Source organism: Crotalus tigris, unplaced genomic scaffold, assembly GCF_016545835.1.
Source record: "Crotalus tigris isolate CLP2741 ecotype Arizona unplaced genomic scaffold, ASM1654583v1 scf7180000020588.15403103151:6194809, whole genome shotgun sequence".
NCBI lineage: Eukaryota > Metazoa > Chordata > Lepidosauria > Squamata > Viperidae > Crotalus > Crotalus tigris.
This window is the reverse complement of record NW_024098092.1, coordinates 4,741,963-4,757,484: the sequence shown is the minus strand read 5'-3', so window position 1 is coordinate 4,757,484 and position 15,522 is coordinate 4,741,963. Positions and strand designations below refer to the sequence as shown.

Genomic DNA, 15,522 nt, shown 5'->3' with positions numbered 1-15,522 from the left:
TGACCACACACACACAGAGTTTCATTCAACCATTTTCTAAAACGGGATGACGACGTTGGCTAAGAAGGTCCCAGTCAGCAGAGAGGGAATTAGGAGATGCAAATGAATTCCAGGGAAGGGAGGGACGATTTCAGCAGCTGGAGATGTTTTTTAAGTGGATATTGGGCTTATTTTAAAGAACACAAAAACTAAGGTGCCAAGGAAGGAAAGGGCAGGTAGAAGAAACTATGCTTAGCCGGGCTTGTGAAGATAGTTTTATGTTTAATACATCTGGAAAAAAAAAAGGCATATACAAAGAACTCAGACATGAAGAAGGGGAAAAAAAGCATCAGTTCAACACTAATGAGTCTACAAGAATTAGAATCTGGGTAGATCTGAGAAGTTATTAAGCCAGGGGTGTATTTTGGGAAGATCCCTACGAACACTGGAGTTAAAGAGATCCTCACCCATCAGGAGACCAAGGATGGGGCTTGGTTTGATCACAGCTTCTGCCAGCCTTCACCATACCCTACTGACATTATCTTCTCCTCCGTCTCTCTTTCGGTGAAAAACCCACACGGTGAGTTTGCTAGGTTCCAACTCTCCAACAGCTGAAGGCAGAGATACGTAATATTGCTGACCGCGGGAAGCCTCTTCTTACCAAGAGAATGGATGGTGGCAGAACAGACCCCAGAAACTTGAAATGGCCTTTATAAAAGCAGGCTCTTCTCTCTTTTCTATTAAACACCTCATATATTGCCAGGTGTGCTGGTTTCTTCTTTTTTTTTTTTTTGAAACTCAACTAACAAAAAAAAAACAAAACAAAAAAAAAACCAACCCTCAAAAACATCAGCAATTGGCAAAACCGAGTGGATTTTCCCCAGTGGGAACAAACACGCGCAAACACACACAGACACACAAAAAAGCTTTTGGCTGAATGGACCGATGATGGGCTAATTGAGATTTTTGTGTCTTCAAAAGAGAAGGCCAAGGTTCCCGACCTGCTTTGGAGGAAAGAAGGGAAAACGAGAGAGAGCCAAGGCAACTTCAGAGGAGATGCAGCTTCAGAGGAGATGAACTGACACCTCCCTTCAAAAGGAGCACCAGTTTGGGGACTGCCGCTCTCGGCTCTCGCAGAATCTGCCCCGAGGACTGAAGCCTGCTCGACCCTTCACTTGGAAGCTGGCTGCAAAAATAACACAACAGGCTCCAAAATACAGCCAGCCTAGCAGGGATGGAAGAGTGTCTGAAGGCTAAAGACTTAAGAGTTAGTCCGTTACAGGAAGAACAAAAAATCATTTAAGCATGCCTGAATCTCAAAAACAAACACCAAAACAAATTTAACAGTAAACAAAACAAAACAAAAAAAACCCTAGTACTAATCAGTGTCGAGATACATTACTCTATGTTGGTTTCTTAAAAAGAATTAGTCTAACCGAAGGGCACTGGAAGAAAAAGGCGAATGCATTTGCCTTTTGCACAGAGAGCGTGACGGGGGAAAGGGCGCAGGGCATTTTTGTCATGATTGGGAGAAAAAAAAATTAAAAAAAAATGAAAATATTGGAAAAATCTGACTCTTTTTAGTTCTGATTTCAACATTGCTTTTAGTATGACATCAACACCAGGCTTGGCAGGAGGGGCCGTGAAGAGAGAAAGACGTTCATAGCAGCGCGCACCTGCGGCTCTTCTTCGGTTCCGGGGGCTCCAGAGCAGCCAGTATCGCTTCGTCAAATACATTCTTTAGTCCTTTCTGGAAGGGGCAAAGAGAAAGGGGCGGTCTCATTGTCTGGGTTATTCAAGGCAAACAGAATTTAAAACAAACAAACAAACAAAGGGGAAAAAAAGAACCCAACGAAAACAAAATTAAAAACCGAGTTCGGAGGAAAACGGGAGACTCTGCTATGAAGCAATATTCCTAGCCAGGTATGCGTTATGGATTTAATAGGGTCTGGACCGAGTTATTGAAAAGGAGCTTGAAGTTTTAAGATGCGAAGCCCCCTCCCCATGCTTAAAGGCAAGAAAATAAGCCCGAGCACCCCCAAATTTGAAAATCTTGGAGAGAGAGAGAGAGAGAGCATGAAGCGGGCACTCGCTGATTGTACAGGAGTGTCTGAAGAAATACAAGCAAGTGTGTCTGATCGACACCTTTGAGAATATGCGTTATACCCCGGGGTTTGAAAAGAAAGGAGAAGGCAGTTTAGGGAAAGGGTCAACCAGGTTAGATCAGAAGCAAGCGAGAACATGGGATCCTTTCCCCCAGCCCACAAAGTTTGCTGGAAAATCCCGATCAGCAGTTACTGAAGCAGCAAAGGAGGACTCAGAAACAAACAGTGGATGGTATAGAATCAAATCCGGTCCCAGCATGAGAAAATAAAACAGGTTGGAGCGCAAAAGGTGTTAAAACTGAAGCAAATGAAAGCAAACAGGAATAATGCTTCATCAGGCATTTATACAAACAGCTATTTTTTTAATTTTTGAAATGTTCAGGTACTACAATTGGAGATCATTTCCTTCGTTTGGACAACAGAGGTCAAAAGAAGTATGATGTTTCTTCTCCCCCCCCCCCCAGAGAAAAGCTTTACATGTTTACAGTGCAAGCTTTAAAGAAGGAATCAAAGTGATTATCACCATGTCACTGGAAAACAGATGTCGGCCCTCGTCAAAGGAGCACGCGCGCCCCAAACACCGCCCCCCAGAACCCCAACAAACACTGCACAACACCACAAACAGCCAAAAGTATAGCAAAAACCCACTTGCACAGAGGAAAAAAAATCATTTTAGTATTACTTGCAGGTCAGCATGTCAGATACAATCATCATGCAAATACAATTGAGAAAGAGAGCAGGAGAGGAAGGAGGGAGGGAGGGAGGGGAGGGGAAGAAGAGAAATAAGATTGCACAGTCCTTTTCATTGAGATATAAAAATCCTACCATTATTTTTTCAATTATTCCTCCAAATTTTTTTTATTATTCTAAGCAAAGCTACCACGGCATCTCTGAGAGACCTCACTCGTATAGCTTATTAAAGAGCCAGCAACCCAAAAGCACATTTTAATGGGTCTATTTTCATATTTCGTACCACACCCAATTTTTTTTTTAAAAATGCAGTTTCTAATCCCTTCCCAACCCTCAAAGCTAATACAGAGTTTGCTCTAAGACATGAAGTAAAAGACACAGCTTCTTTCATTCAGGATGGTTTTATTGGTGGTGGTGGTGGTGGTGTTTTTTTTTTTCCAACCAATTTTCTACAGCAGGATAGAGGAAGCAGCAACAAGAAAGGAGGAAAGGAAGAAAAGAAAGAAAAAAAAAAAAGAGGAAACTGTTTTTAGAATATACAGCATTTCCGTTTGGGTTGAGTTTCCGGGGGTTCGAGAGCAGCTAGGATAGCCTCATCAAATACATTCTTCAGACCTCTCTATAAGACAGAGGGAGAGGAGAAAAAGATAGTAGCCTGGTTAGAGGGTTAGAGAGAGATACACACACACACACACACACACACACACACACACACACACACACACTAGCAAGCAGATAAAAAGAGCATTCGGGAACGAAAGGTGTTCAATGAAGGAGATTTACTTTTCGCACAAAGTAGATCTTCGGAGGGAGAAAGGATAGGCAAGCAGAGCACAAGGGGTTAGCATGCGTTCCACCTGAACACCAGGTTTCCATTGCCATAAATAGAGGCCTTTACTGAAATTGTGACATTAAGACTCCTTCGCTCTGGTCTAAAGCACATCCACAGAGGGGAAGAAAACCACCTGGTTTTGTGTAGTTGGAGGCTTCGAAAAGGTCCAGGCCCAAAGGACTCTCGTTCTGCTCAAAAGCACTTACGATACCACTAAGCGTGAGCCCTACAAACCACAGGATGGTTTCTTCACCAGAGTTACTGCCAGCCAGCTCCCTCGACGGAAACCAACCAGGTTTGACTACGGAAGTGTGAAAAGGAGGAGTGCTTACCGACATTTCCTACTGCAATGTGTTATCAAAATTCAATGGATAGGGTGAACCAGTCGTCAAAGGGTGGCCATTTCCAATTAATAATAATAATAGTAATAGTAATAATAATAAAGTTGGAAGGGACCTTGGAAGTCATCTAGTCCAACCCCCCGGGGCTCAGGCAGGAAACCCTATCCCATTTCAGACAAATGGCTGTCCAGTCTCTTCTTAAAAACATCCAGTGTTGGAGCACCCACAACTTCTGGAGGCAAGGAGTTCCACTGATTCATTGTTCTCACTGTCAGGAAGTTTCTCCTTAGTTCAAGGTTGCTTCTCTCCTTGATTAGTTTCCATCTGTTGCTTCTTGTCCTGCCTTCAGGGGCTTTGGAGAATAGCTTGACTCCCTCTTCCTTGGGGCAATTCTTCACTTACTACTCTCAGCCCCCTCCCCTTTCAGAGTTACTTTCTTGTGAGATGGGAGTCTATGCAGATACGATTGATAAAATAAATAATCTGCGCGCTGGCTTTAATATTTCAGCCCTCCACACGCAAAATAAAATTAGAGAAAGGCTCAAACATTTTTCAACAGCTGTTGTTGTACGCCTGGAACGCTGCTACCCACGAAGGCGTTAATTTGCTACCAAGAAACCCAGACTTCCAGGGGAAACTAATTACATTCTTGTTTAGGCAGCTCCCTCCCAATTTTCTGGGGCGAGGGAAAACTATGGCAGTTCAGCAGTTCCAGCACGAGAAATTCAACCTCTGGGATTCTCAAGTCAACTCCAGTAGTTGCAGACATCCCAGGAATAAGGCAGACAGAAAACAAAACAAAACAAAAATGTTTCAAATAAAACGCCTTGCGTCTGTGGGCAAGAGCCACATCAGCACACAAAAGTCCCAATCTGCAGCAACAGACTGTTTTCTAAGAAAAGAAACGCCACCCACCGTAGCCAGCTGTGAAAATGGATCTGTCTAAATCTACTGTGAGGTACAAAATGATCTTATCAGCGTGAGCTGAGAATCTTTGATGACCAGTATATTCCCAAAGCCCTCTTCCCTAGTACAATAGACTCCAGAAAAGCTTTCAAGTATGGTTCAGGTGTGCATCTGAGTATTTATGAAAAGGCTCTCTAAAAGCTCATTTCCCAAGAAAAATGAGAATTGTGGAGTTTTAGGACCAACTAACTTCTCCGAGATAGCTAATTTGACATGAAACAAGCCACTGAATCAGGTTTCCTATTTACATATCAGGTATTTCCTAGCAAAAGTATGTACTATTCCCTTATTAAAATTGTTGAAGTATAAGTGATTTATGATTGACACTATGATACATTTTAATACCTAGCACCTTAACATAATTAAAAATCTTCCGTTTCAGAAAGGGTTTTACATGGTTTCAGAATAAATTGAAAGCTACCGATTGTAGGTGTTTTTTATATAGGAGAAAAAAAATCTGAACATATTCATTTTAAAGAGACACAATTAATTCTAAACATGACTGCTACTTCATATGCATATATTTATTTTAATCTGCCTTTTTAAGCAGAAGCATTCTAGAGATCTATAAGCATAGTATTTAATTAATGGAATTTTTTTTTTACTGATCCCATCTTGTAAGAAAACCAGCAAGAACATTTAAAATACATTAGAATTTATTCTAGGCTGTATGCAGTCACAACATTTGAAATCGAGAAAGATTCGACAATTGGAAGTTTATTTTAAAACGAGGCTGAATTGCTCCTTGCATCAAACATGTTTCTGTTTCTTTTTACTTCTGTTTGGTTACTTCTGCTCTTTTTTTATTTCCCCTTATGTGCCTTAAAACAATAACAACTTTCTTTCAAAGCTAACCACATTGGCTATGGTTTTCCTTCCTAGTCAAGTGCAAGAATTAAGTTCCTCTGTATGTATCTTGATTTCTGCTGCTTATTTTACATTTGCACTCCAAAAGGCCAAGCTCCCTCCCAAAAAATACATCTAAATACGGGAGAAACATTCTCTGTCTCCACCCCCCCCCTGAAGAAAATACTTCCAAAGCTTTCCCTCACTGACACTATAATGTAGTCCAGGTAAGATTTCAGTTACAGGTAGTCCTCGACTTAACAGTTCACTTAGTGACTGCAGTTACGACACTGAAAAAAGGGACTCGTGACCATTTTTTACACTTATGACTGTTGCAGCATCCCCATGATCAAAATTCAGACGCTTGGCAACTGACTCATATTTATGACGGTCGCAGCGTCCCGGGGTCACGTGATCCCCTTTTGCAACCGGAGAAGCCAAGTCAAGGGGGAAGCCAGATTCACTTAACGACCGGGTCACTAACTGAACAAATGCAGCGATTCCCTTAACCGACGTGGCAAGAAAGTTCGTTCAACGGGGCAAAACCCACTTAACAAATGTCTCGCTTAGCAACGGAAATTTGGGAGTCCCTTGTGGTGGTAAGTCAAAGACTACCTGTCATTTATTCCTCCACCTCGCCTTTTTAATGCCGGGCGAGAACTCCGAAGGCTACAATTTAAAACTGTGTGTATGTAAGTAGTACCACCCTTTGGCTCTTTGGTAACTCCCTGAAGGTGCTCAGTTTCCGACAGCATTTTGCAATTGTGAGGCTGTGTTTTTAATCATCACACTTTGAAACTCGGGCAGTTGGGCCCCCCCGGCCCTTGCTCCATCCCACCAATTTCACCTGCCCGCCATTAGCAACATCTCCCCTCCCTGTCTCCTGTCATTGCCGATCCTTTTCTCTAGGAGCCCTGAGCTAGGAGAGCACAATTATCTGGCAACAAACTAGACACCATGACAAATGCATCCATACAAAACTCTTTCCATTGGCATCCAAGACCACAATCCTAATGAGACATCCAGTTAAAATTCTGCAGGGTGAGGCTGACACAGATTCGGGGTTGTCCGACAAGCCTAACCGCTTCTTTTAAGCTGCCACCTCCTTCCTCTGCCTTGGCAATTTTCCAACTTGTCTACAAAAGGATATATTGAGATACCGGCTCCGCCGGCAATCAGGTTTCAAATTGGTGGGAAATTAAATAGGAAGGGTTGGAATTTATTCTTGCGGTGCCCTTAATGGTTAATTAACAGTGATACCCTGGTCGTTTGCTCTGTGCAATCCAATTTGATGGGCTGTTGTTTTGTGTTTTTGTTTTTTTTTACACCAGGTGCAAAAATTGTTCCGAAAGATTTGCCGGGTTATCGGATCCCTATTGTAAGAATTTCTGAAAGCAGCACAAAACCAACCACGAGAATCTTCCAAGAGGAATTTCAAACCTGCCAACCCCCATCTGAGGTTTCTTCCCCCCCCCGTGCTAACAACAGCCATGCGGATGGATTTAAAGAGGGACTTACTTGTGTGAGCGCAGAGCATTCCACGTATTTGACGGCCTTCAAGTCCCTGGCCAATTTCTCCGCCGCCTCGGGAGTGATAGGCTTCTGCTTATTCTTGGCAAGCTTCTCAATCGTGGAGGGGTCGTCTCTGAGATCAATCTGCGTCCCGACAAGCAGAAACGGAGTCTTCGGACAATGGTGAGTGATCTCAGGGACCCACTGAAGAGGGAAAACGTACTGGTCACAAGATAAAAAATCAACCACACGAAGGGAGACACTGGGGTTGTTGCCGTGAGGGTTAAAAGCCGCGACAGAAGAGAATATTTGTAGGATGGAATGGTGGAGTCACTCTCAAATTGTGCTTCTTTCCCTTGCAGGCGATTCATAACCAAACTGGTTCAATACCCTAATTTGGTAATGAAACGTCCTCCAGAAAGCAACCCAGCGGAGGGAACACCACGGATTAAAAGCATCTGCAGCCTGGACCCCCTTACCTTTTCCTTAACGTTCTCAAACGAAGACGGCGAGACCACAGAGAAGCAGACCAGGAACACATCTGTCTGTGGGTAGCTGAGGGGCCGTAATCTGTCATAATCTTCCTGTCCTGGGGAAAAAAAAAATAAGAGAGACCGACGTTAGAAACCCGGTCATGGGGTGGAGGAAAGAGTACAAAGAACAAAATTTTACCTAGGTATATAAGTAGCCCTTGATTTACGACAATTGACCCCCCCCCAAATTTGATGTTGCTAAGTGAGAAATTTGGTCCGGTTTTACGACCTTTCTCGCACACAGTTGTTAAGTGAATCACTTCAATAGAGAAGTTTTAGTCACATGGTTTGTTAAGTGAATCTGGCTCCCCCCCCAATTGATTTTACTGGTCAGAAGGTCATAAAAGGGGACTGCCTGACCCAGGGACGCTGCGCCTGTCATAAATACGAGTCAGTGGCCAAGCGTCTGACTGTTGATCACGTGACCCTGCGGGATGCTGCAACGGTCATGTGAAAAATAGTCCTAAGTTACTTTTTTACAGGGCCATCGTAACTTCGAACGGTCATTAAAGAAACTTGGTGTAAGTCAAGGACTAGCTGTACATCTATTAGAATTTTAACTCTGATAGATCAGCCTGAGAAAGGAATTATTACTGGAGAGATTCCAGCAAAATTGCTCTCTCTGCTTTTCAGGCGACTCAAACTTTAAGCTGCGCATATGCCAAAGGGAAGTGTCCGCTTCCACCCAATGACTCAAGAATCCCAAACGATACCATGTAAATTAGCTGAATGTAGTTCCCAGAATAAAATTTAGTTGCACTTTCAGATTGCGGCTCATAACAGGAAGAGTGGCAGAGTTATCTACCCTTGGGCAGAAAAGTCAAGGCTTACTCCGAGGCCAGACACAACATACTGTCATTCTCCACTTTCTCTGGAGAGATCAAGGCGAGGCTGGGTAAATAAATGTAATGCTGGAGATCACTATCTATTCCCCATAGAAGCAGAAGGGGATCCCGCTTCTGAGAAAGCTGTACATTCCCTAAAAGTTTCCTTACTATCTGGGGATCTGCCACACTTGCAAACTGAGATATGCAAAGCAGGAAATGACAGCTGTGTGTCATTTCCCAACTAAGAAATTCTGGTGGATTCACTCATTGTATTCGTAGAATCCTAGGGCTGGAAGAGATTTTAAAGAGGATACAGGAGAAAAGGAAGAACTATCCACCAAGTAGTATTTTATTCCTTCCTTCTGCTAGAGAGGCTTCCAAAACAGCTTACAAATTAATTAAAAGGCAGTCCCACAGAAGGGCAAGGGGATGGAAAGGGACAACAAACAAACTAGCATTCTTTATACTATACCAGTTTGGGCAGATATAATATTACTCTGATATTTGGCATACTTATAAACTGAAGTTTATTTAAAAAAAATCAACAGTCACTATAAACCCACATCACCTTCTTCATCAAAGGATGAACAGTTAAAAAGCAGTTACCTGCTGTATCAAACAGGCCTAAGGTGTATGGCTCCCCGCCAATCATCACTGTTACAGCATAGTTATCAAACACCTGCAGAGTTAATAGACAAGAAACAACTTTCAGAATCAATTATTCGCTTCCAAACACAAAACATACCTGGGACTCAAACCAACTATTTATACAGAAATATGAACCTGTAAGAAAGCAGCAGAACAAATCCGTCCATCGCTAATGGGTTTCAATAACAGTCTAATCAAGTTGGGAAAAGCAATTATCTCCTTTCAAAGTTTGCAATCACTAAGTTAATCAGTGAAATATATCCTTAACCAACAGGCAACGGCAACAGTGATCACAGGACCCAACCTGCTTTACCCAGAACCATTATTTTTAATCACACAATTAAGTCAGCATTAATTACAATACTTTTAAGATTTCCACCTACAAATCAAAGGCTTTTTAAAAAAACTAGCATTCTGGCATTTGACATTTTAAAATACAATGTTGTTATAGATTAAATATCTTGATTTAAATAATTGTCCAAGTAGTGAAACATACCAGGAAACTGAATGCTAGGCTTTCCTTAAGCCTGAAAGCTAGCCAGTCACTCACTCACTCAGTCCAACCCACTTCATAAGGTGGGGGTGTTATGTGGAAAACTAGAGGCAGAAGTATTAGGTATGTTTGCTGCCTGGATTTCTCTATAAAAAAGGCAGGAATAAAAATTTAAACTAATCAGCACTATAAAACTAAGCAGGTGGCCATGTACTAAGGTCATATGTACACCAGCTAGTCTTATTTTTTTTGGGGGGGGGGTGTCATCACTCCGATGTATGATGTCGATATTAGCAATTTCCAAAGCAAAAAATTCCCTCCAAAAATATCCTTAAACTAAAATGCTGTTATTGCATCACACTTGTCACTTGTCGCACAGGCTTTATTTCATACATATATGTCTAATTAGCAGTGCCGTAATTCTCTGTTCCTTAACTTTGTACAAGAAAAAAAGGAAGTACCACCTTTTTACTCACCGTTGGTACATATTCAGAGGGAAATTTATTTGTTGTATAAGAAATTAGAAGACATGTTTTACCAACAGCACCATCTCCCACAACGACACACTTAATTGTCTGCATAGTTCAAGTTTCTTGCTATATAACAGGTCCAAAATTAATCTGGAAAAAAAAAACAGTATGTAATGTAATTACGTGAAGGATAGAAAATATTTTAGCATTGCATTTTCTGCATAGGTCTCTCAAGATATTCAGCTACAGTGATAGCATCCCCCAAAAGCAGATCAAACAGAATGGGATCATGAAGGGGAGATTGAAACCATTTTCCCCCACATAATCTAGCTGATTATAAGATTTCAAATTATACTTTAGTTTTGTTCCCTCGCAAGGAAAGTTCCAGGAAATCCCATAATAATTTGCTGTTCACAAGGGATCCTGGGTGGTAAAAACATTGATGAAAAGGCTCTAAATCATGACTAACAAGAATCTGAAAGCCCTATTTTTTCCCCTCAAACAAAAAATGCCAGCATTTGCACAACAAGCCTTGTACAAGTTTTTCTATAAAGCAGGAATATGAAACAAGAGGTTATGTAGTACAATGTAAGTACGTTATATTACACATTGTGCAGTACAACGTAAAACTTTTACTCTTCGTACTAGCTCTAAACTTCATGCCAAAGTTAGAATCTGGTTTTAACCACAAGAACTTTCCTTCCTGTTTTTACAAGTAGGCACTCAGAGGTGCCTCACATCCAAGCTTATTTCTATCATTTGCACGTTACACCAAAGAACATGCCTTTTCAGGATGCTGAAATCTACCAACACCAAAATCCTTGTGCAATTTGTTAATTCTGCTACAAGTCATTCCAGTTCTTGAGGGGGGGGGGTGAATGGAAAACCAGATGCAGTTTTTCTTATTCACATGCACGATCCTATTCCCTCAGTGACAACTTTTCTAAGAAATCCAGAAGTTCTTAGAAGTTGGCTCGTTCATCATCTAAATGTAGAGATGAATTATTTTTAACAGCAGAGATTTATACCAAGTAATGACAATACTGTACGGCCCCTCCTATTAATGGGAGTGTCCCTTTGCATCACTGAACTTTGACTGGCTTCTTTTCATCTTTCTTAACATCAACGGGCCCAGCCACAAGGAAGCAGAGCTGCAAAAATACTGAGGACTATTGATGTTGCATTTTAGGGAATTGGAGTAAATAATAATCATAATAAAAGCTTGCTAAGACTTCTTATTAGAGTCTCATCAAGACACATCTCCCCAGAATATATGATTATTATTTTCTTCTGCAGGAGCCCTGTTATGCAGCCACAGTAAACCTGGCCTGTTTGTTTGTACACAAACTTTACTCTCCATTGTGGTACAACATCTATATACTTCTGATTATTTTTCACTCAAGTTTGTTATATTTCATCTTAAAATCTGGATTGTGGACATTGTCTGGAGACAGAAGAATAGAAGAGGAAAAACTAGACTAAGTCGTAAAAATAAATATCTGCAAACAGAAGTAGAACAACGGTGGCAAAAGAAAGCAAAGATAGTACCAATAGGAATAGGTGCTTTGGGTGCCATCCCAAAACATCTGGAGCACAACTAGAACACCATGAGCATTGACACCTTAGGGAAACAAATCTTGAAAAATTGCCTATCATATCTTTGCTTCTTATAAGGCTGCTTTCTCCACAAATGTACGGTATATATATATAGCATACAATATGGTTGAAATTGGACAGCCTACATCCAGTATTAAGCAATATCTAATTCTTAGCATATGTACAATTCCAGTAACTGCCAAATACCATAGGATTCATTACAAAGCAAATTTAATTATTGCTATCCATCTCTTGACATTTAAGCTGGGACTAAAAAACTGTTTTATTACATATTCTGCACAGAAGTTGAACAACTCCTGAGAGGTTTTTATCATGACATGTTTGAACACATTTTTCCAAAACCAGGGTGAATATCTAAATGGTATTAAGGCTCAGATCAAAGTGACTGATCAGAGAGACCAATCAACACAAAGGAATATGACTGGGGACAAATCAACACGCCGATTGATCTTCCTTCCCACTCACCAACACAAACTGATGGGCAGAAATTTTCCAGCCCTCTGTGCAAACGCAAACAAAAAGGAAATTTAAAAAAACGTAAGCAAACCACAAACAAAAGTAGATTTGCAATCCCTCAAGTTACTTGCTCTGCTGTTTTATGCCTGCCTGGCAACCATGCAAAATGGGTGCCTGCCTGGGACAGGGAAACAGAAACTTTTGCAGGCACTTGGCCCACCCACTCCTTCCCCTATCTGAGGTCTGCCTTCAAATCAGCAAAGATAACATTAAGGGCTCCTTTTACTTCAATGCCATCTCAGGCTATGCTTACCTTCAAAACCTCTCCCTATCTCTTTCCTTCACACAATTGGGTCCACACACCCCAATCTGGATAGGTAATAAAACTTAAGCTTCAGTGTGGCCCATTTGGAGTGCTTCATATGTCAAGGAACAACACAGAAACTCTTATTATCCTGAGATGGGGAACAAAATGAGATTTCTTTGTAGATTCTTTTGCATTCCCAGAACAGATGGCGTACAAAAGGGGGACTTTCTAATTGAGAGTTTTTCTATATTAGGAGAACTTTTCAGCTTAAAAACAAGACATAAGCTTTTTGTTATAAATACAGAGAGCTATTTCAATTCAATCTACAAAGAAAAATAGTTTAATTGAAGGCAAGGTAGCGTCATAGCTTCATTTTTTTCAGAATGTCCAGATTCCATGTATGGTATCACTCAGGGGACACAATTTTAGACTGGAAATAAAATATGAATTCAAAATATTGACCTAAACAAAATATTGGACAGAGCATTATGAGACAAATTATATACTGAGTTCATTCACAAAGAATACCAAGGAGACCTCAGTTTTAGCTCTCTACAAATATTATATACTTCTAAGGAGCAATCATTAAAAGGCTATCATTTTCACATTACAGGTGAGCCAATCTCCATTTGAATATGTAGAAAAACTAATTGTTTAAAAAATGCTCTGATTCAAAACTCACCATGTCATTATGTAAGAGAATTCACTTCTATGATTCCCATAACTGCTTGCTTAAATACTAGTTACCAATATAACTGTATAATCTGTATTTATGCTGTTGGCTCCCCTAAATTATTTCTAAATTAAAGGTATTAGTTATTCTTTATGCTAGACCAAGAAAATAAATGGACATTTAAACTATAAAAATTCTATAGGATTAAGGAAAAATCTTCCCCAATGTAGCTTATAGTGCTGTTTAAATCACAGCTTTTACAATCTCTTTACTTCAGATCTTGAGAAATATCATGCAAGATATTCAAGTTAGTGATGACATAGTATAATCCTGTCTTTTTAACCTATGAAATAGAAGGCTACACACCCATCCTTGAGACAGTGGGGTTCAAAAGCTGCAGAAGCTTCCTCTACAGTAATGAGAAAACCTCACAGATGCAAATTTGCATGAGGTAGAGGAGCAAAACTTCAAGTGCTGCCATTTTGCCTGCTCTCATTCGGGCAAAAAGAAAATACGTCAAAACTTACTAGCCAGAAATCTCCCATTAGGCAGACCAGGGGTCTGCAAATTTAGCAACCTTTAAGACTTGCGGATTTGGCCATATGGATGCCTGAGAATTCTGGGAGTTGAAGTCCACAAGACTTAAGTTGCCAAGTTTGCAGACCCCAGAGGCAGGCCATTACATTTTGAGTATATACAACATACATTCGGTACTGTACAGAAAGGGCTATTTCCACCCTAAATTAATTGGAGTTTAGCCCCAGTGCAAAAAAAAACAACAAAAACAATCATGGACAATGCAAAAGAGCCTAGAACTGGATTCCCAGCACTTTGTTCACGTTTAAACCTGTTGAGATGTTAATGGGGAGGCTGAGCAGGGTTGCCTTCAGCCCCATGGTGCAGCCCAGCAGAAGTGGCTGCCTCCTGGCCAGGGTCCTATGGGGAAGTCGGCCCACCCTTCACCTGCCCACCTTCCCCCTCCCACACCGTCAATCTGCCTCCTTTCCTAAAAACCCTCCACCAGCCCCATCTTTCCAAGCCAGGAGAGGAGGAGGAGGGAAAAAATGGTAGGGAAGAAAGGGGAGGAGGAGAAAGGAAGGAAGGAGAGGAGAAAGGAAGGAAGGAAGGAAAGGAGGGGGAAGGAAGGAAAGGAGGGGGAAGGGGAAAGGAGGGGGAAGGACAAAGGAAGGAAGGACGGAAGGAAGGGGAGAAGGAGGAAGGAAAGGAGGGAGGGGAAAAGGATGGAAGGAGGACGGAAAGGAGGTTAAAGGAAGGAAGGCAGGCCTCTCTTCCCAGCCGCCCCCTCCTCCGCGACGAACGCCGGGAAGGCTGCCGGGAGGACCCCTCCCCTTGTCCTTCCCTTATCCTCCCTCCCCTCCCCCAGCACCGGAAGAGAGGCCGATCCCTCCCGCGGCTCGGCTCTCTATGGCCTTCCGGGCCTCTTCGCCCTCTTCCTGGAGCGGGGGGGGGGAAGAATACAGACCGGCGCCTCCCCCCCACGGGAGACCCCCATATCGGAGGGGGGGTCTCCTCGCCCGCTCCTCACACACACACACAAAAACACACACCGGTTGCCTCCTCAGAGGCGCCTCCCTCCCCGCCCGAAGTGCGTGCCTAACTCCAAGGCCCATCCTCCCCGGCCGCGGCCGCTGTGAGGGGGGGAAGGGAAAGCGGCCCCCTCCCCAACCGCTTCCTGCCGGCGGCATCCCGCCTCCCATTCTCCCCCCCGCCAGGACAGGCCCCGGGGAGGATGGGCGTTGTAGTCCCCCGGTCGAGCCGAGCCGGCGTCCCCCTCCCCCTTCCGGTAGGGGCGCCCCTCCCCCTCAGGAAAGGGCCGCGCTCCCCTCCCCCACAAAGGCTGAGGCGGCGGAGGGGGGGCCGCCCTCCCTCCCGCCGACCGACCCGGGGGCGCCCCGGACGCACCGCGGCGGACGCCCGGCTCTCGCCTTTCTCGCCCGCCCGCCTTCGCCGCCGACCAGGCCGAGAGTCTCCCCGCCGCCGCCGCCTCTTTACCTCAGAGCGCTGCTCCGCCGGGCGTTGGCAGCTCGCTGCGGGGTCTCCTCGCCTGGGCAGCAAGGGCGGGCGGGCGCGCTTACGTCACCGCGTCCCTGCAGAGGCGGGGCTTCAGGCGGCGCGAGGGGAAAGGAAGGCCCGCTCCTCGCAGGCCCCGCCCTCCCTCCGCTGTGCGCCGCATCTGCGGCGGGCGGACTGGGCCGGCAGGGGGCGC

General features: G+C 43.3%; 1 protein-coding gene across 6 annotated transcripts; it reads right to left on the bottom strand.

Annotated features, from left to right (window-relative positions):
- Nucleotides 1-241: 241 nt before the first annotated feature.
- Nucleotides 242-15,424, bottom strand: CDC42 (cell division cycle 42). 6 transcript variants are annotated; one of them, XM_039367132.1, is made up of 7 exons: nt 15,309-15,323; nt 12,629-12,770; nt 10,249-10,392; nt 9,238-9,310; nt 7,751-7,860; nt 7,278-7,475; nt 242-1,729 (listed from the first exon to the last, which is right to left on the bottom strand). In XM_039367132.1, the coding sequence occupies exons 3-7, from the start codon at nt 10,351-10,353 to the stop codon at nt 1,640-1,642; spliced, it is 576 nt and encodes a 191-aa protein (XP_039223066.1). In that variant the 5' UTR covers nt 10,354-10,392; nt 12,629-12,770; nt 15,309-15,323; the 3' UTR covers nt 242-1,639. The 6 variants fall into 6 exon arrangements, with proteins under 6 accessions (XP_039223066.1, XP_039223065.1, XP_039223064.1 ...); XM_039367131.1 differs by lacking the exon at nt 15,309-15,323 and adding an exon at nt 15,219-15,235; XM_039367130.1 differs by lacking the exon at nt 12,629-12,770 and having other exon boundaries at nt 15,309-15,424.
- Nucleotides 15,425-15,522: the final 98 nt, after the last annotated feature.